Genomic DNA, 24,100 nt, shown 5'->3' with positions numbered 1-24,100 from the left:
CTATTATACTCCCCCTTTAAAATTTCATATACTATTTATCATCCTTATCTATTTTGTTAACACAACTGATTAAAGGTATCTGATGCAATGCTCTTTTGCTACCGATTATACTTCAGAGGTACGCGGGTGATCTCGCAGTGCTGTACAGTCAGTAAAAGCTGCTGCTGGGATCGCTATGTCTGGCTTTAGCCTCCAAAGGAGCCAGGTCCGCGACGACCAGAAGCATCACTTCCAGCCACACCACCGCACTCCACGTACTCACACCGGCTTTCCAAAGCTGACCAAGTTTATGCGCCAGCACATCAGGCCGCTCAGAAGCGGCTCGCCGGTACAGGCCCCGCAGCCCTGCGAAGCCGGGACTGGAGGAGCTGCCGCCAGAGCAGACGCTGACAGCGCGGCCGCCGGCGCGCACACTGCCCGCCGCAACCCTTCCCCCCGGCACCCGGTGACCACAGCGCGCCCCCCGCCAGCTCCCAGGCCTGCGCTCACCCGGTGCCGGCACGACCGCTCGCGGAGGGGCTAGCACAGCCCCGCTGCCGAGGGGCTCCCACTCAGCACCGGGGAGGGCGGGGCGGGGCGGTGCCAACCACGCGCAGCCGCTCTTCGAACCCGCCAATCGCAGCCCGACCGCCCCCACGGGCGGGGCGCCCAACAGCTCTGCCCCGCCGGCGGCTGCCCTCTGCACACTGCCGGCCCCCCCGCCGGAAGGCCGCATCATTCATACGGACCAATGGGGAGCGAGGGGGCGGGCAGAGCAGGCACGGGGCAGGAGGCGGAGGGAGCACCTGCGCGCCGCCCGGCCCCGCAGCAGCGCCCGCCGCCGGGCTCGGGTTACGGGCGTGGCGGCGGCCGCCGCACAGCTGGTGCGCCCCGCACCACAGCATCGCTGCACGATGCGACAGGCACCGCGCTGCTGCCGGGCCCGCACCCTCCGCGGCAACACACTCCTCTACAGCTTCATAGCTCAGAGAGCGGAACAGCTCAGCCACACAGCTGCTTGTAGGAAACGAGTGCTGTAAGTTCTTTCTTTCCACTTTTAGTGACTGCGGTGTGTGTGAAACTAGGCAGCTCATGAAACTGACAAGACTGGCCAGTACTTTAGTTTTGTACTAATTCTGTGCATTTTCTCTAATGAAATAAAGGGGTAACAATGAAATTAAAAACAAGTTTAGGGGTTTTTCTCTGGTGCAGAAGCTGAAGAAATGCAGTATGGTGGGAATGCAAAAGCTGTATTACTTTTTTACAAAACTGAGGTTCAGTTCTACTATCATTGTTAGCTCCATCACAAAGGGTTTTACTCTATAATACTACAGAAAGATTAATAACAAGGACAAGTACCTGGTGCTAAGCTTAATTCTCCTTTTCCCAATGCTTTTGGCATTTGTGTCTGTTTCTTCCAGTCATTAAGCCAACTTTCCTAGTGTAAATAAGAAAACATCCAAGTCAGGTGGATAGTCCTAAAAAGCCTGCAGTAGGTAGGTGCAGACACATGCACATCTTATTCTCAGATGTATTTAAGTATAAAATAATTATTACTCATACATTACAGATTTTGATCGATGCATTAATAAAAGCTCTACCCAGAAGTGGAGAAGCAATGGCATGTATATTCTATGTTAACTGGATATGGAGACTACGAAGAAGTGCAAACCATCAGACTGGATGAAAACCCAAATGAATAGTCCATTTTCTGATGATATAGGTTGTATCACAGATGCAACTGATGAGGAACAAGATGAGTTACCATATGATGGAGATGTAGGAGTAAACTGGAAATACAGTAATGATTCAGGTAATTTGAACGACTGTACTTGTACAAGAGAGATTTCTGGTATTTTAACCTTCGTCTGTTCTGAAGATAACAAAAACATAAAAGCAGCAGCAAATTACAAAACTCATTCACAACCTGAACAATTCTCCAGCCACCACTGCAGAGGTGCTGTAGGAACAATGGGAATTTCAGCTGAAATGCCTGGAAGTCAAGCTGCCTTTAAGAAGGAATTATCTATTAGCAGTTGCAGTAAACTAGATGGCAAAGAACATCTAACTCACTCAAAAATGTCCAATGTCCTCTTGCGACATTTTTCTAAAGGAGAGTTAACAAGCACATACCAGTTAATAGAATGTGAAACAATACCAGAGACATCCCTTACAGAAAGTATCAATGACACTGTAAGCAAACCTGAGCCTTCAGAACATGACAAAGGCCTTTTAGCATATGAACAGTGGGCAACTAACTCTGCAGAATATCACTTGGAAAAACATGAGGAAGTAAACACTGGTGATAAAAATAAAAATTTGCTCAATGAGAATAGACTTGTTTTAAAGAAACCTATTTCTTCTACTGCTAAGTATGGGTACAAGCAAGAAAATTTACAATTAATTAATGAGAACAATACGACACACATCTTTCAAAACATGAAAGAAGAGAGCACCCTGTTTAAGAGAACAGTTTCACCTCATGAGCTCAAATATGAACAAGGTCAAGCTCACTACTGCATTCCTGACTTCTTCCAAGTTGCTTCAGAAGTTAAAGTACCAACAGGAAGTGACAATATTAACTCAGTTCTAACAACTGAAACAGCAAAATCCTTCCCTATTTCACTGTGTAAATCAGTAACTGCAAACGTTACAGAAAATAAGAACAATTTCAGTTCTGCTGCAGTAGAGAACAGTGAAGAATCAGGCATTCCAGAACTGCTGCAACAGCTAGAGGTAATTAAAATGCTGTAATTCTTAATACTAGTTAAGACTGTTTTACCATTAAAAGATACTTTGTGTCCAACTACCATGACTAGTTCATGCAGGCAGCCTATAGGTATCAGCAAGTATATCACTACAGTCCACAACTGCTTTCCCAAATCAAATTCTGTGGGATTGAATTTATATGAAACTTAGATTACCAAATATTTAGTGATGCTCTGGTGTGTTATTTACAATTATAAAGCATTCCATCAAATCATTAAGATAATCACAATAACTTGTTATTTCCAGTATTTTGATGAATTTGAGCATCTACATGGAAGTACTTTAAAGACTACTGTATTTTTATACTGTACCTGTGTTTGATAGACATTGTTGCCTTTTTCACATAGAATCATAGAATAGCTAGGGTTGAAAAGGACCTTAAAATCATCCAGTTCCAATCACCCTACCGTGAGCAAGGATGCCTCACACTAGACTGTGTCACCCAAGGCTCTGTCCAACCTGCCCTTGAACATCTTAGTACTCTTCAACTATTTCAGCTGTATTAAGTGACAAGCCAATTATTTTTAAAGAATTAATTTGACAGTGTTTATTGTAGTAAATTTCTTTTAAAGTTTGTTAATAATTTGATAATCTCTTCTCCATTTCATGCCATGGAGTTGACTGACAGAGCTATACAAATGCTTAAGTCCATTCCTAGATTGCTCTCTTAGTGAATCATTTGAGTTGTAACAAGTTTTAATACTTTTCCCTAATATTCTCTGGCTGCAAACAAGATGCTGACACAGCATGCTGACATCCAAAATCGTATCGACCAGCTGAGACTGAATCCTAAGGTAAAAATCTCTCAAATAGATTTTTTGTTTCCTTCTCCTTGATCTCTAGAACTATAAATAGTTCTCAAAACTATCTTGTCACCTTCATATTATATATCCCATTTATACAAATCCTCTTTAGATTTTCACAACATAGAGTTTTAAGTATTTATACAATAAGACACTATACATATATCAAACTATAAACACAAATTATATGGGATTGTTATAATAAACATTTCATTAATATTAATAACTTGCACTATGTATTTTATTTCTAAATTTCCTGTTTATGTCCATAAGTGTTCTTTATATTTTTACAACCAAATTCCTCATTTTAACAGGTACCTACTCAGTCAGATTGTCCAAATGCCAGCACTGCTGTTTACTCAGGAGACACTGGAATGCCCTCTGAAGTCTTTACATTACATACTCCAATCACTATACAATCTACACATGGTTTGTCTCAAGCAAGTAAATTATTACCGTATGCAAATGACTACTTTATGTAATTTAGCATTTCTGGGCAGATACTTTGGGCAGAAATTCCAATTGATTGATCTTCCCTTGTATTCTGTAGGATTACAGTATGGAACTACAGCATCAGCATTACCAGCAGTTGGGACAGTAGAAGCATACTGTCCAAATCCTTCTAATTTACTTCCAGAACTAACACTAGGAGAAAAGATGACTCAAATACTAAAGGATCAGACAGACGAAGTAATAAAGAAAGTAAGGAGCTCTGGTTCAATATATACCTTGTATTGATGCTCAGATTTTATATTCATTTGTCATATTCATTTTTAAAAATCCTTAATAAAATTCTCATATTTTGTCTTGAAGGTGGAAGGCTTCTCTAAGCATATGACCCAAGAGACATTACTTTTACAAGACAACTGTCTGGTAAATTAATTTATGTATTTTCAGTTATCTGAAATGCACTTTAAATGGCTGTAGACTCAATGTGCAGGCAATATACTCCATCTTCTCATCAGATACTTGTAAAAATACTTCTTTTCTCCTTCTCACACAAATTATAAGGCAATAGTTTAAAAGGCAGTAATCAAAGTGTTCAGTAGGTGGCTGAAATCTTAAATCTTTTTTAAGGATTACAACTCAAAACTATTAGCAAAAGCCATTAAGTTGACATGTAAGTAACTAATTTTGACATGCAGGATGTCCATTCATAAGTCATGGGTTAGTATTTTACTCATACACAACAGAGCAGCACAGAGTACGAAGTGGTTATATAAGATGCAGTCCTGTTCCAATCCACAGCAGTACCAGAATTCTTACCAACATCACTGTCAAGAGCATCTAGCTTACCTAGCACAAGTAGCTATCACTATGGCTTGCTAAATCATAATGACAATTGCTATTGAATTATTTCTTATTGGTAAAGGCATTAAATCAATTGAAAAGATATCTTGATACCTTGGAAAGGAACTATTTAACAGCTAGAGAAGAGCACCATAATTTGCAGCTGCAGAACTACAAGGACAAGTCTATCAACGTTGGAGAGTTTGATCCTGAAAGGTTAGAAGATAAGTGATAATTAGTACCTCAATCTATTTTCTACATTTTGAGTGTTTTACAACCCATACTTCATTTATCCATTAGAATTTTAAGTGCAAACATTATCTTAATACTGTATGCGGTAAACTAAAAGTGAGTGGCCAATATTTATTTTGGGCTTTCCATATCCTAGTAATCAGTAGGCTAATTGATTAATTCAAGTACTTCATAAGGGCTCAGTGAACTCCAATTTATTTCTTATCCTATGGGAAGTGTACTGCAATGCCCAATATGGTTATTATAGTAATAAATAAAGTATCAGTTTATACTTATTTCACTAACTGTGTATTGCAATTGGGTTTAGAAAGTTGGAAGGAGAAATATTTAGACTTGGCATGCTGCTTGAAGACATCCAAGAACAAACTGATGACAGCAAATGCAGCTTGTCTTCTTTGCTTACTTCCAATGAATCTGCCCATTCATCATATTCCCTTTGTGAGGTAACTCTTACTATTTCAAATCTAAAATTATTCTCTTTTAAGTAAGAAAATACAAACAGCTATTTTAAACTTATACAAAGCTGTCTTTGCTTTGGGGAACTAATCACCATCATTTAGTTGGAAGAAATACTACTTCATTTGTCCAAGATTCTGAACTGCAAAATTACTGGAAGATCAAACATTATTATGCTATAGAAAACTTAATTTTACTGCCAAGAATGGCAGTATTTTGTCCTAGATCATAAATGCACAAAAAGTAATCTTACGGCCCTCTACACATCTGTAGACAAATATCAGCAAACGTTTTCATAGTCAATGTTTCAGAAAACATTTTTCACTGAATCCCAAGTTAGGGACACTGAAAATGGTAGCTGGTAGAAGTCACATACTTGCAATGCAACAACCACATACTACCCCTCTATGCTATGGTTACTTGTACAGAGCTCAGTAGTTTCTAGCACTGCTGATCCTCCAGAAAAAAGAGGCATTGAAAACTTATTTCTTTCCAACAATAAGGGAGAAAAAAGTCAGACAATTGATGAAATCCCACAAACAAATCAGTTTTCTTCAGAAGGTGACAAGTGCAATCTCTGCCTTCACACGTAAGTGGAAACTTAAAAATATTTATTTATCAGCTTTTATAAACGTTTATCTAAAATTATTTGCTGAATATAGAAAATGCAGCATGTCTGGAATTTCTGAAATCAACAGGGATACTTGCAGAATAAAACTTTTATAGAATTCTGTAACTGCATACCTAATAATTCCTTCCAGCCTGGCATTGCTACCTTTCTGGGTTTTATGGACCTCGAAGTATTTCCTGAAGCCAAAACACTACCATCAGTTTCACTAGGAGCTACATCCTACTGAATGCACTGCATCACACAAAATTCACTGGCACTGAGAACAACATTGCCAGTAAAAGTTACTTGCCAATATTTGTGTGGTCTTTTTAATTAAAAAAGAAAAGGGAGGGATGCAGATACTGACATAATTTGCCATCAAACCTTCATGAAGCAATCTATATACCATCTCTGCCCTTCCGGGGAATTTTATCTGGGGTATTAATCATATCTCTGTGAGATGAGAAACATAAAATTAATGTGTTTCCCTTAACCAACTGAGGTTACAAAAGAGAGGTGAACCAGCTTCCAGAAGACAAGGAGAGCCTCTGAGAAAAGGTCTGCTAGCAAACAAGCATTCTTCCAACATAATGGTATGTGATCTGTTTCCATCCTCACTTTTTTTTTAACTTACATTATCTTATGCAGCTTTGAGATCACACATTTTTCTCTTCAGTAGTTGCACAGCATGATAGCTCATCTTTCGGGATATTACAGCATATTGTAACATTAGAATTGTAGAATAGTGAAAACAAAACATTGCTGAATTGGTTTCCAAAGGAGAAATTTAAAGGACTCTCAAACATTTTAGAGTTCTGTGATAAAATCGGTTTCTCTCAGGAAAGACTTAGCTGTGTTTATTAGCCTGACTTTAATATTTGTTCAGAGAGGAAAAACCTACAAACAATTGCTTGCCTTTAAACATATTTAAGACACAGAAAGATTAATTCATATATACTAATCCTTCTAAAAGCAACCTGTCTTGAATTCCAACTGCACAGACAATAAAGTGGTCGTATTTTTCCCAGTCTGCTCTACAGACAGAATTGTAAGAAGATAAATCAAATTGTAGACTTGATGGTAACTAGAAGCAGTACAGAACTGATATGCAGACACTGTGATTGTTTATACTATCCTGTTTGATATGTCATACAGATACACAGTAATATAAACTATCATATATACATTTGTTTTGCTTTCTGTGTGCAACAGAGATGCCTCTCACCTGAGCAGAAATATCCTGGTGAAGGTCTTGCATGCCACAGTCAGGATACATCAAGTCCAAAATTTAATGCTGATAAAGATTCAAGTATGAATGGGTAAGTGTATCATGTATTTTGCCTTGTCACATATGTGGTTTCCTACAGCTAAGTGAATGGATACGTGCAGGTACATTGATATGTCTCTATACTGGACTCTGCCTGAAACATTGAATGACATCTTTAATACAGATAAATGAGATGACAATCTGTTTTTTAAGTTTGTCAGCAGATAATCACATAAAGTATGTGGTAAACCAGATGACCAGAGAAATGGCAGAGCTCCCACTAAAGAGAAGATAACATTCATATTATAAAGTATCCCATCTCAGTAGACCACTGGACCACCATAAGGTTTAGAGTGCTTAAGTGGTACAGAGTTATTTTAATAGTGTATTAAGAGAAGAGGCTTTGTCTTGGTTCTCTATTCAGTGATTCATGTCAGCATCCCAAACAGGGATGGCTGCAAAGTGTTCAGCAATGTAAAATATTTGAAGTTACCACTGTCATCAACTACCTCGTAGGCCTGGAAAGAGAGCATATGGATACCTCTACGTATATTACAGAGTGACCCTTACATTTGAAAAGTTTCAGTTATAGAAATGTCAGTGTGATAAAATAAATCTACACGTTTTATTTTGGAGTTCCAAATTTTGGCAAATTACATCTGTAACCAAAGCTAGATCTCACCATACATGCAGTGTAGAACACAATAATATTTATCTAAATATAAATGTTAATCTTTATGTAATAGAACTCACCTAGGTTCCTTTTTTTCCCCCACCTGTCATTTAAAGAAAGTTAGCTCCATTTCTCATCATTATTTTCATTAATGATTAGAATATTTTCCAAACACATATGATGATACTGTATGCCTTAAGTTAAAATAGGTGTACAATAACACAAACAAGGAACTTGGTTCTTGTTCTGGCAGAAAGTACATCTCAAATATTCCTCTTATTACCTGAAGGCAGTAAAATTAAAGCCTTAATAGCTCAAAGCTACCAAGAAACTGTATAATCCTTACCATTGATAATATTTTGATGCAATGTATATAAATACAGAGGATTTTCATACTAATTTGCTATTCAGAGATGTTATTTCTAAGGGTAAACCTGATTTCTCCTCAAGTAAGAAGTGATCAAACATTAATATAATATGCTTATAAGGCTCATTATAAAGGTATTAAGGTACAATTAATATTCTGTTTTCATGCTCAAAGAAACACAAACGTACAGGAAAAGAAAACTGGAACTTGTTCACTCTTCATGCAGAGAAAACCAACTGATTTATCAGACAGCAACCTGAGTAAGTAATGATGGCATACAAAGGTCAGAACTGTGCTTCTGCCTACTACTGAATCATGTTCAATACATACCTATCACATCTCAGCAGCATGAAATTATTTTTGTGGTTTTAAGACACTGAGACAGACTAAGAGATAACAGATGTGCTGCAACAGAATTTCCAGTTAAATATGAGCAATAATAAGTAAGTGTTAACTCTGGATCTAGTCAAACACTGAAAACAGTTTGCCCAAGAGAAGCCATGATATCTCCATTCTCAGAGATATTCAGAACTCAAATGAACAGGGTCCAAAGCAACTTCATGTAAGTTGTGTGTACAGAATGCATTGATTTTGCTTTTTCTCATCATTACGTACATTTATTTCATATCCTAAAAGTGGGATTTAAAACATGGCAACTGAAACATTTCACATCAGTACTTCCAGGTTTAGTTTTTGGATTCAACATTCTTATTCTGCAAAAATCAAAGATAACAAAGTTTTCCTAAACTTTGACCCATTCAAGGCTGACACAGGCTGAAAATATTCTTGTTCCTTAGTCCAGCCCCTAATAATATAAGGTCATTGAATCCAAAATAGATCCCACACAGGCTGCTGAGCTGATTATATCAGTAGACAAGCCATCCCAGACTTCAGGTCTTGGAAGTTCACGAAGAATCAGTTGGCATTTGTTTCTGTTACAGCATCCCTATCTTGTCTTTTCATTGCAGAATACTCTGAAGCAGTTAGTACCCAAAAACTAAAAAAATAATAACATGGGCTGTCCTAGATTCAGTTTTAAGTCTGAATATGTAGGTTATTCTTACCTTTGGCCTGCCTGTTGTCCTTGGATTCTCTGCAATACCCTTTCACTTTAACTTAAAACACTAGAGGCCATTATTGTTAGTACTGATTTGTGCAATAGCTGAAGAGTGCTGTAATAGATCTCCCAAATTCTGCTGTCACATTCCTCTTAGGCTGCATTGTTGTCACAAAACTATGGAGATGAGAGAGCTTACTTTAAAATAAAAAAAAAAAAAACAAAAAAAACCAAACCCAAACAAAACTAAACCAAAAAAACCCAAAAACCCAAAACACCAAAAACACACACACAAAAAACCCCCCCAACAAAATCCGAAAACCGAAAACAAACCAACAAAAAACAAACGAAAAATAAACAAAAAAACCCCAAACACACACAAAACACCAGTTCTCAGACTAGAAACAACCACCACCAGAACAAATCTACATTTGAGACAATCTTTAAAGTTCAGTCCTGACCTGTGATGGACAAGAAAGTACTACTTCAAATTGCAGCAGTGTTAATAGCAGCAAAGGGCTCAAAAATGATGGTGCTGAAAGACAAATAATTACGTAGGTACACACGCCGAAATTTTTACTATTTCAGACCTTTTTCATTTCTTTTTGGGATTTTAGGCAGTGATTCAGAAGACATCTCTGCCTACAATTCCTATAATGATTCACTAAACAAGGAACTTACGAACTGTGAAACTGGAAGATACAAAACATTCAATAAAAGATCACATGGAGAGATAAGAGGTATAATATTCACAAAAATATTAATACCTACACAAAAATATTTTTCATAGTGTTTGTTTTTCTAAACATGTCTTTGTTTTCAAGGTTTAGATGCAGATGCCCTACAGGAAGCAAAGATCAATTTCAACTTAGGAATTACAAAGAGTCTGTTGAGTCTCATGCCAAGTGTAGAAATAGATGTTGGGGTTCATCTTATAAGCATGATGTGTACTGAAATAATTACTTATCACAGGTTAGATTTCAAGAGGCAAAAGGCCACATTGCAACCATCAGGTCAAATTTAATTTAGCATAAGCAACCAGAAGCAACAATAGATGTTGCTCTACAAGATATATACACATCAGCAAATCCAACTTTAACACACCCCTGGCCAAGTTTAGTCCCCATACACAACAACTGACCTGATTCTTCATGAGAAGAGTCCCTTCTGTGTTTTATTTATGATAGGAATATCTCATTTTGCAGTGCCATAAAGAAGAATTTTTTAAATTGGGTATTACTATGCCAACTTTCAGTGCTGTTACCTGAAGTAAACAAGTACTAAAGAAGATTCCATCTCCACACTCAAAATGGTGTGACACACAAAGTCAAGAAAAACCTTATTTTATAAATAATATTTATAACGTTGAACATGTAGCTTTTAAAGTCTCTTACCTCAGACTCCTCTCTGTACTGTAGAAAAAAATTGCATACAGAAAAATACACATTTTCAGCAGTGGGAAGGAAGTACAAATTAGTTACTTATTTGTATAAATTCTATAAACATATAAATCAAAGTATTCATGTAATGATTAGGATGATACGAGTCTGATTATTCTACACTTTGCCTCTTTAGTCTTTCACTGTATGAAATTAATATAAATTTGCATTCTATTTACCACAGAACTAAATTCAACAGCAAACACAAAAAGGTTAATCTGTCCTCATTTACAAAGAGAGTCATATTCAAGTTTTATTCAGGAGTGATAAGTACTTGATTTTTTATGAATGCCAAATGAAGAAAAATTATAAATACATAGCAAATTACTTTTTTTGTCTTTGTTTTAAACATGGCCTCAACTATTCCAGCTTATTCACAGAAAAGACTTTCCTCTCAAAAGGCTCAAAAAAATAAACAGCCACGTGAACTTGTAAACAGACTTTCTGCAAGGTAAGCTGCAGCAATAACTATATAGTACAACAGAAAATGCCATTATTGAAGATGTCAGCAAGGAAAAAACAACTCACCAGTATCAGACAGAAGGAAAGTTTCGTCTTTGCAGTGTATGCGATATATTAGAATTTCAGTCATTAGGGAAATGAAAATATTTAACCTAATAGCAAATGTAAATAATTCTTGAGTAGTTCTTGAATGTTTCTAATTTAAGGAAGAGTAAATACTTCTTCAACTGACACATTTAGTAGTAAAAAAAAAAAAAAAATTATTTCACTTGATTAAGAGGATGGTCCCATTCACAGATTAAAAAGCAGATCTGCATTAGTTTGCTACCATTTCTTTATACATAATAGTCCCATTTTAACTATTGTTAACATTAAGATATAATGGGCGTCTGAGAAATAAAATGGATTCTTAACTGTAGGCACAGACTAGACTGAAATTCAGGCAATTTTGTCACCATAGTTTTTGACAGCATTACTCAATAGTAGCAATTGTGTAGAAGCACAGCAGCTGGACTTGAGAATTAGTGGCACAGACCACTCAGAGAAAGCACCAAGAAAGCAATACTATTGTGAGCGATTTCCTGACTGCATCCTGGCATGTTTTCTATCTTACTGCAATACAAATGTAACACAAATTACTATGGACTGTGTTTTGCAGTTAAATGAAAAATTCTACTCACTGTAAAATTACCTTGCTACCAAGTATGCTATCAAGGTGTTTATATATTTATTTTTTAGAAATTCTTTTTTACTCAAATTGTTTGTATTTATGCTATGCATCCTATTTTTAGGCAAAACTCGGAGGCTGCCAAAACCTGCTGTTCAAGCACGTATGATAAAATTATCCTTTCATATCACTGCTTACCCAGCAAGAAGCCTGGCCAAACCAAATCTGCAATCAACATCCAATACAGAAATGCTAATGAGTCCAATGCAAATGTAAGAATTCAGAGTGAAAATTAAAAGCCACACAACTATCCTGTGAAGCTTTCATCCCCACATTATGACACTTTTGAACATCCCATTCTTAGCAAGTTGTCTATTACAACCTAAGCATGTCTAGTCCTTTTGAGGATCAAGCAGGAAGGAGTTAAAATCCCAAATATTTTAGCTTATGTATTAGTATGTTATTTCATATGAGTATGTTACAGACTCTTTACATAACTCAGTCCATGCATAAATGGCAAAAGGAAAAGTAAAGGAGCACTGGCTCTTATTTCTGGAATTATATTTCATATACTGAAATAAAACATGTCATATAAACCACTATCAAAACCTAAAGAAAACCTTCCCAGTGCCACAAACATGCACCACACTGGGCTTCTACTTTAGTAATGTGTAAACATCTCTCAGCTGAAAGGATTACACAAACAGAACTAACTTAACAGGTACTTCCAACTTGAATCCTGGAATGGTCTCACATGACTCAGAATTTTTTCTTCTCAGCATGTATTCAGAGTGAAAACACTGCACAGAATCTTAAACAAACCTTATTTTCTATTCTACACCTATGTAAACATCTGCCTTTAGTATTAACAAGGCTATATTTCATTATTTCCCAGCAGATTTTACATTCCACTCTGGATCATGCCATAGAGACAGCACACATTTTGAAGAAAGCTACCGAACGAATGGTACAAGCAGTTTCGGAAGATCTGGCTAAAGTTAAAAGGAAGCAACTTTAATTACCCAGTTTCAAACGCTGTTTTGTTTTGCTGGTTGATACTGAAGCATCAGCATCTCTACAAATATGAAATAATAAAAACAAAGATCAGAAAGTCAGCTAGCTGACTTTGTTAGTTGTTCTGTAGCTATCAGTACTAAACCAAACCAGAGCTTATTGGTATTGCACACTCAGTCTCTGAACTGGCAAACGAATTACTAATTCTACTGAGAGTCTTCAGGATGTTGGCTCATCCCCATTACTGTGCACAGCAACCTTCTCCGAGTTTTCATTTAAGACAGCTTAATAAAAATTGGCTTAAACAAGCAAAGGTAACTTTTTGACTTTTTATCCCCTCCCACCCCTCAATAAGAGAATAAAGCTCAGTGATTACTGCATGTATTTTCTTCCCACACCTTAACAGCAGCTGCTTAAGCACAATAAAGGGAAATAGCCTATGCACCTGCAACATCAATAAGCATTATGCTCACATACCAAGTTGTAATTAATATTTGTAATTATTTTGTTTTTAGCGTGCCCTACATTGGGAGTTGTTTTTAAAGGACTTCCTTGCACATCTCAGTAACTGAGTATTACCATCTGTTGTGTAAGTACTCCGAACAACTACATAGTCTGTTTCTTCAATGCAGTGTCCTTACCCTGTCAGATACATTTGGCTTAAAGAATTTACATTATTGTAAGTAGGTTGGAGAATTTTGAGATACTGTAGAAATACAGTGGGCCGAGAGGAGTCATATTATCTTCCTTCTGAAATCCATTTAACTGCAGTTATTACAAGTAAGTTAACAGCCTTATATTATCAGGGATATTAATCACTGAAGCAATTCCCAAATACATAAGAACTGATGGAAACCAAGTTAGAAGTGACAGTGCATTGCTTAAAAAGACAGTCATTTTCAGGGAAACCAAGAGTGGTTTCATCAGTTGATGGATACAGAGATAACTAGACTCCATTCATGCAAGCAGTGACAGCTAAACTTGCTGCTGTTTACCACTGATTTACTAGCCCGAATCAACAGCTTTTTGTTTTTCAGGGCTTCTTCCACACTTGACAGCCAACAATACTATTTATTAACCTTTCTTTTTTTTTTTGTATATCCTTATAACTTGATTTGCCTCTGCTTATTATCCATGGATTTGCTTTATTCAGCTTAAGACAACAGCACAGGTGAAGGGCTCACTAGAAGTTGCTGGATTAATGTTTGGAATGTTCCTATTATTACTTTGCAAATTAACATCAGAGTTAAAGTAATTTCTATACATTTCATAGATCCAATAAAAAAGAAAAAAAAAATCTCTACCATAGAAATCTTCCCACCCCACAAGCACAGCCAGATGTTTTGTTCATCCTGGGTCACTGTCTGAACCTTTTGTCCCAGACGTGACAGCAAATGCCCAAGAATAAAAAACCAGCAGACAAGCACAGTGACATTTACTTAGAACATTCTCCGGGAAACTGAAAGCTCAGAGTCCTTCACCATCAACATTAATAGCCCCATAAAGATTTTTCTCCCATGTGTGTCAAGGTTTTTGCCCCTCCCTCCCAACCACCCCACCCCCCCAAAATTAAAAATTTAAAGCATGTTACATTACTGCATCATGTCTCACTTTTTTCCCCTTGATCAAGGATCCTATTCTAGCCATTCTTGATATGGAAATTATTCCATACCTTTGATTTTTCTCTTTATCATCTCTGCATCTTGTTCCGATTTCTAGATTCAACTTAAGAAATATTAAAGATATTTCCAAGTGCAGTTTATCTAGGCGAAGCAGACCAACATGTGCTTATGTGATTCTGGGCCCACATTTATGGGACAGGAAGCTATTTTAAGATGCATCATATGAAAACAGGAACTTTCAAAATTATAATATACCTTGTACACTTACTCTAAAATATTAGGGTTTGGGGGGAAGACTTATCTTGATACAACTCTTGCCCATTCTTGATGTTGATAAAACAATTTTTGATGTGGAAAAGTAGCCAAGAAGATCCTTGGGAAAAAAAAATTATCTCTACAAGAAATCTGCTCCCATCACCTTCACAAGCTCCTGTAACAAACCAGCTGTTTTCAGCTACATATCTCCGTCAGGTTTCTTTTCTTAAAGCATCTCTCTTAATCCATCTTTGCAGTAAGGCTTGGCTTTGCCTTCTGGAAACAGCAAATGATGGGTTCGAAAGTCTTAAGTCTTATATTTATCAGCTATCAAATTTTGAGCTAGTGATAGCACTTAGACTATCAAGTGTCTGCTTTTGGCTTAGCTGCCAAATCCATAAAAGTAAATGTAACATTTCAAGCTGGTATTTCTTCAACTCTCAATATCAATACAATAAATTCTATATACTACTGTATTTCAGTTATTTCAGTCCTTAAGTAGGACACTTGGATATCAGTTATTTTGTTCTGTATTTATTGCTTTTAAGGTTTTGGAGTATGAAAACATAATGTAATTACATACTGCTTTTACACTGAACTTGGGTTCTTCTTGCCCAAGTGAAAGAACTCCTAAATTTAATTGTTTAATACTGATTTCAATGTGTGCATCTTCAGTAAAAAAGCGTTGAGCACTGCGTTTCTTGAATACATACTTTTACGCTGGATCTTTACTGTGATATTTAGAGCTAGAAACTAGAATTCAGATAAACATAAGTTATCTCTGCTAACTTATTTTTTTTGGTGTTTTGATGCACATGATGTTTAATGAACCAGTTAAGGAGGTGTTGTTCCTGTACTCCCACTGAAAATAAAGTCAGAATACATTACATGTTTAACTCACGTACACACATTTGAAAGCTCCTGCCACTTATCCTCATCACACACCATGTCCTGCAACATTCTAGAATCATTACATAATATTCTCCCATTTCATTCCTCTCTGATGCAGAGGGAAGGAATTTGACCTTTTCAACCTTCTAATTAACTTTGACTGAACTTATCTATCCAAACTGTTCTCTTAACTTACTAGTTAACCTGCGGGCAAAATTAAGGGTAAAGAAACAAAGCCACCTTTCTGCAAAACAAAAAGTTAATATCCTTACAGTTGGCAAAAACTGTAAATAAAAAGCCATGAGTAATCTCATCTTTTTCATTACAACATTTCTCTCAGATTCTACATGGAACGAACATTTCAAGGCACATCAATACAACATCCCTTTAAAAGGTTCATAATTTAATTACTGAAGTAATTTTCCAAGACAAATCTAAACATTACCAATATTACAGAATTAATGTCATTTAGAACTTCTCTGATCCCCTTCAACACAATTTATGTATTTCTTTCTTAGTATGTAACAAAGTAGAGGAACACAGTAAATCTCTTGAATGCATCACTTTTGGTGTTTGGTTTACTTTTTGCTTTTCTTCTCTTAAAGAATCAAGCCATTTGAAAGATTCAACTACTTCCCTTCTTTTACTCTCCCTTTCCACTGCCCCCACTCACTCAAAAAGGGATTTATGCTAAAAATTTTGGAACTTGAATATTACAAGCAATTCAACTTCTAAGACTATGTAGACACAATTATAAGGAAGTAGGTAAGAAAAAGGTTTTTTGAAAAGCTTTAGTAATAATCCCTGTATTATTTAAAGTGTACTTTAGTGCACAGTTCAACAGCATTTCTCCAGTTATTTATTGAAATTAGAGGTGCTTAGCACTTCCATGATTAACTTTGTACCTTACCCACCACCATCTAAAAAAACCTTGATTTTTCACAGTTACGTATATTTAAAGAATTCAGTGAGTTATTTGACAGAAAATATTACAGCTTTAGACACCACACTGTGAAATATATTAATCATAAAATCATATTGCCAAATTTTCTCCCAAAGCCTCTACATAAGAGCCTAGTCCCTTAATTCAGTCATTGGTAGAAATAAACTCTACAACAGAAAGGTTCCACAGTTCTCAAGACAATTCCAGTCTATACATAATCACAGTAACTTTTAGCATCATTTCTTAGGAATGAACAAGCCCTTTTGAAAAAGGACTTGCAGATTAACACTAACTCTACAAAATACAACCTAAGAGACACACAGGTTGATTCTACCATCTACCTTCTCCTCCCCCACCCCAAAAAAAGCAGCAAATTTAAAGTGCCATTCCATTAGTGAGAACCGTGTAGTGACCTGGTACAGTATTTAGAACACTCAGCTCCATAATAATATGTACATACTATTTGTCTTTTCCTAATGCATCATTAACATCATCACTTCTATTCATCTTTAATGTAGACCATATCCTTGGGTTTACTAAGGCTCTTGACTTCATCCAGTAGTCTTTTAGGTGTCAAAATATGAGTAGAACCTGAAAGAAGAAGAGAATTATTAACTCTACTAGTCTGAAAGTCAGAATTACAGACATTCCCTCTTGAAAATAAATAAATAAACAAACAAACAAACAAACTGGGGACATGCCAGTGTGTTTTACTGTACCTGGGAAACTTAAGTACAACAGCTCAAAGTGTTTTTTCAGATTTTATCATATAGTGTCACCGTGTCAACATTAAGTACATGGTGTCCCTCTTCCGCACACTGAAACACTCAGACTGGGATTCTTAACTTCGGGTATAAGTTTCAAGTCCCTGCTCTGCCCAGTCTGAAATATAAGCTAAGCCTGGGCCACCTTTGCTGTATGTATTTATTGCAGCCTGCAAGTAATGTGCTCATTCTGTGAAAGGGGGAGTTAACAACAGGTTTTTAACCTGGAATCAAGAAATTGTCTGGGTTAAAGATTGTCACAAACAGTATTTTTCCACAGAAATAACAGTTACAGAAAACTGGCTCTTACTGACATCACCTTGAAAAGTTTGCAACAAATGCCAAGTCTGGAGCAGCAAAGAAAACCCTTATGGTTCTTCCAGAGTGCACAACTACCTCGTTATCATCCAGTCATTCTAACTTTTGCCATGAAGGGTCACCCTAGAGTTATAAAGTGAACTCTTTAACTGTTTAAAATCAGGTCTGTCTTGAACCTTAAGTTTTAGTAGCCTGAATGGGCTACTAATCCTTCAGTTCCAAATCAGGAACACAAGAAGATTTCATCTTGCAGTAAGACATATGGAAATTTGGTAGTCAGTACCTTCCCTCAAAGATGAGGATTACTAACAAAACTGCAAGAAAAGCCTCTAAGCAAAAGAGAAGATTGTGCTCTGGAAGATTAGTGCCAGATACTACTGCAGAAGAATTATTTACAAACCCACAGTGAATTTAGGTAAGTGTCAGATGAAGAAACAGTCTTGTTAACCTACATGGCTGTTCTGGTCTTTCAATTGCAACTCAGAAGTAGGACCAGCCTTAAACTTACCTCAACCACCACTGACAAAAGCGGCAAACAAACCAACCAACCAAAAAACCCAAACAAACCAACAAGCCCCAAATACACACAACACCAAACCTAAACACTCCCCACTATCTTTAAGTAACAGACTCTCGATCTCAAAATCAAAGTTGTCATTGCTTTAAGGAAGAGTATTTATTTATTTAGAATTATGGTACATATATTTCATCCTTTTTGAAACTCAGGACTACATTGAATTGCTAGACATAGGTATCACAGGCAATTTAGAATGCTTTAGATGACCATGAACCTGGACAGCAGCTGCCACTGGACATGGATACAGGTCTCTAGTACCTGTATTTAGGAGCTCCGTTTTGATACACCATATAAGCAAATGCTTTAGCACCTAAATTTAAACAGCATTACAGGAAGTTACTATTTGAACCACAGGAGCTGATAGAACAAACATTTACTGCACCTGAAATATTAACTGACAGGTTGCTACCCCAGCTGCTAACTCATGCATTTACTGCTGAATCTTAATATTAGGGCAATTACTTAATTTTTCAGGGGAAAAGCTATAAATCATGGTGTGGCTTGTGTGAAGTCCCTAGAAAAGAACACATGACAAGAACTCAAGGATGTTGCAACATCAACTGATCTACACTGAAAAAGTTATTTTGGATTGGTTTGGTTTGGTTGTTGTTTGGGGTTTTTGGGTGGAGAGGGGCGTTGGTTGGTTGGTTGGTTTGTTAAAAATACTTATATTCCCTACCTCCCCAAAAGAGCAATTTTGCACTTGTTTGCCAGCTGTAATACAAGAAAACACAAATCCATTTGAATCCTTTTCACTTTCAGGCTTTCAGGCTAATTCAATAATATATTTCTTTGACGTAATTCATGATGATTCTTCTATAGAGCATAACGGCATTTATTATCCTTAACATCTGGTTGTGGAAAAATAAACAACAACAGACAAACTAACCAAAAATAACAAACCACCACCAAGCAATCTAGATAAACTGCAAAGATACTTCCAGACGCATAGTTTCAAGAAAGACTTTAGCTATAGTACTAGTTTGCTAAACCAACTTGGGGAATGGAAGAAAAAAAGATCCTTACATTTTCTACAAACACATGTAGCAAACCCCTACCTACCCCCTTTTTTGCAAGGCAATCTTACCAATAACAACTTCGCAGGACTTGTAGGCTTGGGAAACTTCATAAGCACTGCGCATCTCAGAATACGTAATTCCTCCAATCACAAATATAATCAGTCTTGCACTACTCCTTCGCTCATCTTTATAACTACCCTTAGGTTTCTGGCGTGCACTGTAAAAGATTTTGTAAGATGACATTTATATAGCATTACTGAGTAATTCTGGTAAAAATAACACACTTAAGCAGTAACATTTTCTATCATTCAGTTCCTGATTTGATTATCATTTCAGAAAAAAATAAAATAAACAAATTGATAATTCAGAGGATTTTACTGAAAACAAGTTTGTGTATTTCTGAAACTATTCAGTATCACATGGGGGAAAATAAATACAAATCAAAAATGTTACACACACAAAGGACTTCTACCAAGCAGCTTAAATCTGCATGCTAGCAATTCCAGTGCCGTTTTTCATGACAGGATCATTTGAAAAAGCTAGTCTTAGGTTTCTCAGTTTCTAAACATGAACAGATTCTCTAATGAAAAAAAAACCAAAAACAACCAACCCCCCCTCCAACAAAACCAAACAAAAAAAAAAAAAAACAACCAAACTTGGCTGTTACCAACTAAGATTCAGATAGCTAGCAAAGGAAAAAAAAAAATCAAAAAGAAAAATCAAAAGGCACTTAAAATAGACTAACTCAGAAATTGCAGATTCAGACATCTTCAGCCCTGATCTCTCTTTGCTGGGTTGCCTGAAAGATTCTCACATTGCATCAGTCTATAAGACAGAGATCCAGTTAAAATGTACAGGGACTCGCCCGTGTTTCCTTGCCTTGATCACCATTGTGTGTCCTTACGTTCCCAAATCTGGGAAAAAATATTTTCCCAAGGCTGTGCATCTGTACCTTTTGTCTTTTATTCCATAACATACAAATTCCAATGCAAGTGTCTCTTCCAATTTTAGGATATGTATAAATTTCCCTCCCTATGAATTCCTGTATCTGATCAGTGCAATGAGCATTCCTATGATAGAAACACTCCTATCGCTATTCAGCTGTCACACCATTTAAATAACACTACCAAATGTGACAAAGCTGTCAAATAGGCAGGTATTGATCATGAGGTTCAAGAGCTCATAGGATTAAAAAGGGAAGGAAGGGACGGTACAGATTAGTGAGCTAAAAAAATAAATCCCAAAGTAACCTCTCAGTATTACTCAGTAAATATGCAAGTACACAGAACACATCGTTTCACATTCATTAGCAGAGGGTTAATTTCAAGACCTCCAACTTTTCTGGACTTATCTAATCTATCCCCTAACAACAGGGGTCAAATGTCCAACAGGCCCATACTCCCTAATGAGAGAACCTAGAGACATTAATTTTAACTTACTGAAGTCGTTACTTTGAAGAATGACACCCCACTGCTACCACAGCAGAAATAACTTTCAGAAGAAATAAAACCATTCTTTTTGCCCAAGTCACACTATACCAATAATCCATTCCCGACACTACTTCACACTAAAAAGGTCAATGGTTTAAACTTCTCATTCTGGGAATACAAATATGTTATTTCTAACTTGGAAGCCAAAGGGAGATACTCCAAGTAAAAAGCTATATATAGCCAAGTTAAACAATAAAGGTCAGTACAGTTTAGATGAAAAAAATATACATTTTACACATGACTATTAACTTAAATATGTTATTTCACTGCTTAGTAAGCACACTTTAATGTTTGAGAATGTACATGACATAAATATTAGTAAATGGGTAAATTATATTTTAGGAAATTAAACATGTTACCTTACTACTCCTGAACCATTCCAGGTAGGAGGACACTTGGAACAGTAAGGCCAGTCTTTTGAATCTAGTTTGTTTTCTATAGCATCCTGAAGGGAAAAACAGAGATTAATTTCAAACAGCCATGCAGATCTAAAACCTATCAAGTTTCAACTTCCAGTGAGGATGTCGAACTCGAATTCAATGCCAGCACATGCAATTTCTTAGAACAGCCAGTTGCAAGCAGGATCTCATCAACTACATTCCTATGTAACAAAATGCTAAACCATGTAATGATCAAAAATTACACAGCTTTTGTATATCATGAGGAACTGGAAGCACATATGCTTTATTTATAACTACAATGCTGATTTAACTGCTCAGATTTCACTAGCAGCTTTTCATCTATGAAGAGCCTAACATTTGATTTCTCTTTAGTGGTGTATGAGAGAAGTTAGGGTTCCCTGAAGACACAAATGAATGGGTGAAAGTCACCAAGAATCTATGAATGACAGTACTAGGACAGATGAAAGGTCCAGTGAACTCACTAATCTGTCCAACACGGGTCACTAACTGATGCTTAGGAAGAGGTTTAAGAACAGAGCAACTACACCTCTGGCAAGCCGTATTTCCCAGCCTCTGCTAATCTACAGTTTAGATTTGGAGTTTTAAGGCTCATTGGAGGGAAAAGCAAAAAAATCCAGATCTTCAAATAAGTGACCACTGTCAAACACAAGTGATTGCTTTGCTAAACAGGTGTATTTAACCTGTAAGTTAAACACTTGAGAAGTAACTGAAGGTATTAAGTAACTTCAAAAAAACTGGCTGTAACTGCCCACTTGAATAAGTTTCTGCACTGCACCCAAGCATTAATTTACCTCCATAACATCTTTAATGACAGGCGTCCACCTAGAAAGCTGGTAAGTTTCTTCTGAAGAACGGTCCCTCCTTGGGTATTTATGCTGCTGAGCAGCAGACTGAAAAGATTTTCAAAACAAGGTTATATTATACAGTGATTAGGATTTTTGAAACTTATTACCAGTTATTAGTAGGGGGAAGGGGATCAGTAGGAGATTCTGAAGAAATAACAATAACAATTAACAATGAATAGCTGTAGAATTCAGGACACACTAGAAGTACTAATTTCAGAGTCAAGGAACTGAGTAAGTTGGCACTATCCAAAGCCAACTAGCTCAAGTCACCAGCTGACAATTTTAGAGGGAACATTTTAGTTACTTAACTTTGACAAGGTAAGAGAGCTGTAGCCAAGTGCCTGGGTTGTAGGAAATTACAAAATAAATGAATACGTTCTTACTGAGGAGATAACAGGAACATCAAGGTATTTCCAATTTCTTATCATATCACTATCACTTTGTATTTGAACATTCTGGATCAGCTTGTCCAAGTTCTCCTGGGTAGTTCCTTTGACATAAGGAAAGCATGCAACTTAATAACCATGTGACTAATTTAACCCCAATTTTGTCTTAGACGTCCTGGGCTATTACTTAGTCAAGATTTTTGTTTTGTTTAGCCAGTCTACTTTAACACAATACTGTTAGAGAAAGTTTTGTCCATTTTTGAGATTCCTTAAACCAACATTATACCAGTTTCTTCCTCCTCTACTAGAAATTCTTCCCCACTGAGTTAATTTTCGAGTTGCAATAGACACAGAACTCCCCATTTAACAGCTTCAATAGTAAGTTAAAAGGAGAAAATTTAAACTGTTGCCAACATCCAAGAACAGGAATGATGCTGAACACTGCATAGATCAGCACTTATATTGAATGTCTGAACTCCTTACCAGTAATACCTCATTACTAATTGGAGACAAGCTACAGAAGATGGACAGTATTTCTTTCAAACTTGTCCATCACCTCCAGTACAGATTCTTAACTAAAAATACTAGCCCAAAACTTAGAAGTAGCCCAAAACTTGAGCTGACATCCATACCACTGAAAGAAACAACAACAACAAAATAGGGTAGCTTAGCATACCATTAGTACTAAAGATGTAGAGGAGAATAGCTCTAATTTTGTCATAGCTCTCATGACTTTTGTTAAGCAGAACCGGAAGGAGGACTCTCATTGAGTCTTTCACCCTTTGACCTTCTACGTCAGTTCCAAGAGCTAAGTCCTAAAATAAAAGAAAAAATAAAACAAAGGAAAAAAAACGACAAACCCACATGGTTTAGTGAGTAGTCATTAAAAAAAAAATAAACCAATAACACACACACAAACAAAAAACCCACCACTTCTGTGTTTTGTGTGTTTTGAAATGCATTTTTATGAAACAACAGGTTTCAGGAAACTATCAAGCTGCATCAACTTAAACTCAGTATGACAAGTCTGTCATTGTTATTTCAATAGTTACAGCATTATAATACTACTTAACACTCAGATTTTGAACTGTTTGATATTTAGAATTTATATAAATAAAAATTGTTAGGTATAACTCAACATTAGTAGCACAGGCAATACCTCACCCTAGCAGATGCTTTTCCCAGGCATTTTAAAAGGGCTTGCTTTTTAGTCAGGCAACTTCATAATAGTTTTGAACAAAGAAAACAAAGATTCTCCTTATGCAAATTAGCCAGATATAAAGACAACAAACAAAAGGCCTTTATTGGCAGAGTAAGAGCCTTGTATATCTCACTGAGTTTAATGCTTCTCTCTCAATAATTGATCACACCCCTCAAAAAAAAAAAAAAAAAAAATCGGCAAGAGACAGACTACTGTTGTCAGTTGAAAACAAGCATTTACTCTTAGGAACAAACAAGGCACA

General features: G+C 36.6%; 3 protein-coding genes across 7 annotated transcripts in view; 1 reads left to right on the top strand and 2 right to left on the bottom strand.

Moving 5' to 3' along the window:
- GPSM2 (G protein signaling modulator 2) overlaps positions 1 to 1,358 on the bottom strand; it is a 30,626-nt gene extending 29,268 nt beyond the window's left edge. For 2 of the 4 annotated variants that reach the window (XM_065675249.1, XM_065675251.1), the window contains exon 1: positions 490 to 640. The gene's annotated coding sequence lies outside the window, so the exon portion shown is untranslated. Of the gene's footprint in view, positions 1 to 489; positions 643 to 1,338 lie in introns of those variants that run through there. The other 2 variants (XM_065675252.1, XM_065675253.1) reach the window with 2 other exon arrangements.
- Positions 762 to 13,418, top strand: AKNAD1 (AKNA domain containing 1). 2 transcript variants are annotated; one of them, XM_065675247.1, is made up of 16 exons: positions 762 to 1,015; positions 1,550 to 2,715; positions 3,483 to 3,542; positions 3,866 to 3,980; positions 4,102 to 4,253; positions 4,365 to 4,424; positions 4,924 to 5,057; positions 5,401 to 5,536; positions 6,053 to 6,138; positions 6,662 to 6,752; positions 7,372 to 7,478; positions 8,641 to 8,726; positions 10,141 to 10,263; positions 11,332 to 11,413; positions 12,216 to 12,363; positions 12,987 to 13,418. In XM_065675247.1, exons 2-16 carry the CDS (start codon positions 1,627 to 1,629, stop codon positions 13,107 to 13,109), a joined length of 2,592 nt encoding a protein of 863 aa, XP_065531319.1. In that variant the 5' UTR covers positions 762 to 1,015; positions 1,550 to 1,626; the 3' UTR covers positions 13,110 to 13,418. The 2 variants fall into 2 exon arrangements, with proteins under 2 accessions (XP_065531319.1, XP_065531318.1); XM_065675246.1 differs by having other exon boundaries at positions 3,866 to 3,995.
- Positions 13,419 to 16,114: 2,696 nt separating this feature from the next.
- STXBP3 (syntaxin binding protein 3) overlaps positions 16,115 to 24,100 on the bottom strand; it is a 29,517-nt gene continuing 21,531 nt past the window's right edge. Inside the window, exons 14-19 of the mRNA XM_065675267.1 lie at positions 23,314 to 23,452; positions 22,635 to 22,741; positions 22,198 to 22,296; positions 21,344 to 21,429; positions 19,563 to 19,711; positions 16,115 to 17,407 (exon numbers count right to left, since the gene is read on the bottom strand). Coding sequence (XP_065531339.1) covers positions 17,316 to 17,407; positions 19,563 to 19,711; positions 21,344 to 21,429; positions 22,198 to 22,296; positions 22,635 to 22,741; positions 23,314 to 23,452 — 672 coding nt within the window. The 3' untranslated portion in view covers positions 16,115 to 17,315. The remainder of the gene's footprint in view (positions 17,408 to 19,562; positions 19,712 to 21,343; positions 21,430 to 22,197; positions 22,297 to 22,634; positions 22,742 to 23,313; positions 23,453 to 24,100) is intronic.

The sequence above is a fragment of the Lathamus discolor genome, chromosome 3 (genome assembly GCF_037157495.1).
Source record: "Lathamus discolor isolate bLatDis1 chromosome 3, bLatDis1.hap1, whole genome shotgun sequence".
In the NCBI taxonomy this organism is placed as follows: domain Eukaryota; kingdom Metazoa; phylum Chordata; class Aves; order Psittaciformes; family Psittacidae; genus Lathamus; species Lathamus discolor.
This window is presented reverse-complemented; position numbering and strand designations above follow the sequence as displayed.

Excerpts from the sequence above, each read along its gene's own strand:
- AKNAD1 (XM_065675246.1), top strand. The coding sequence starts at position 1,627 with ATGGAGACTACGAAGAAGTGCAAACCATCAGACTGGATGAAAACCCAA. Across the intron at positions 3,996-4,101 it reads ACATGGTTTGTCTCAAGCAA|GATTACAGTATGGAACTACA; the intron begins GTAAATTATTAC and ends TGTATTCTGTAG. Across the intron at positions 4,254-4,364 it reads CAGACGAAGTAATAAAGAAA|GTGGAAGGCTTCTCTAAGCA; the intron begins GTAAGGAGCTCT and ends TTTGTCTTGAAG.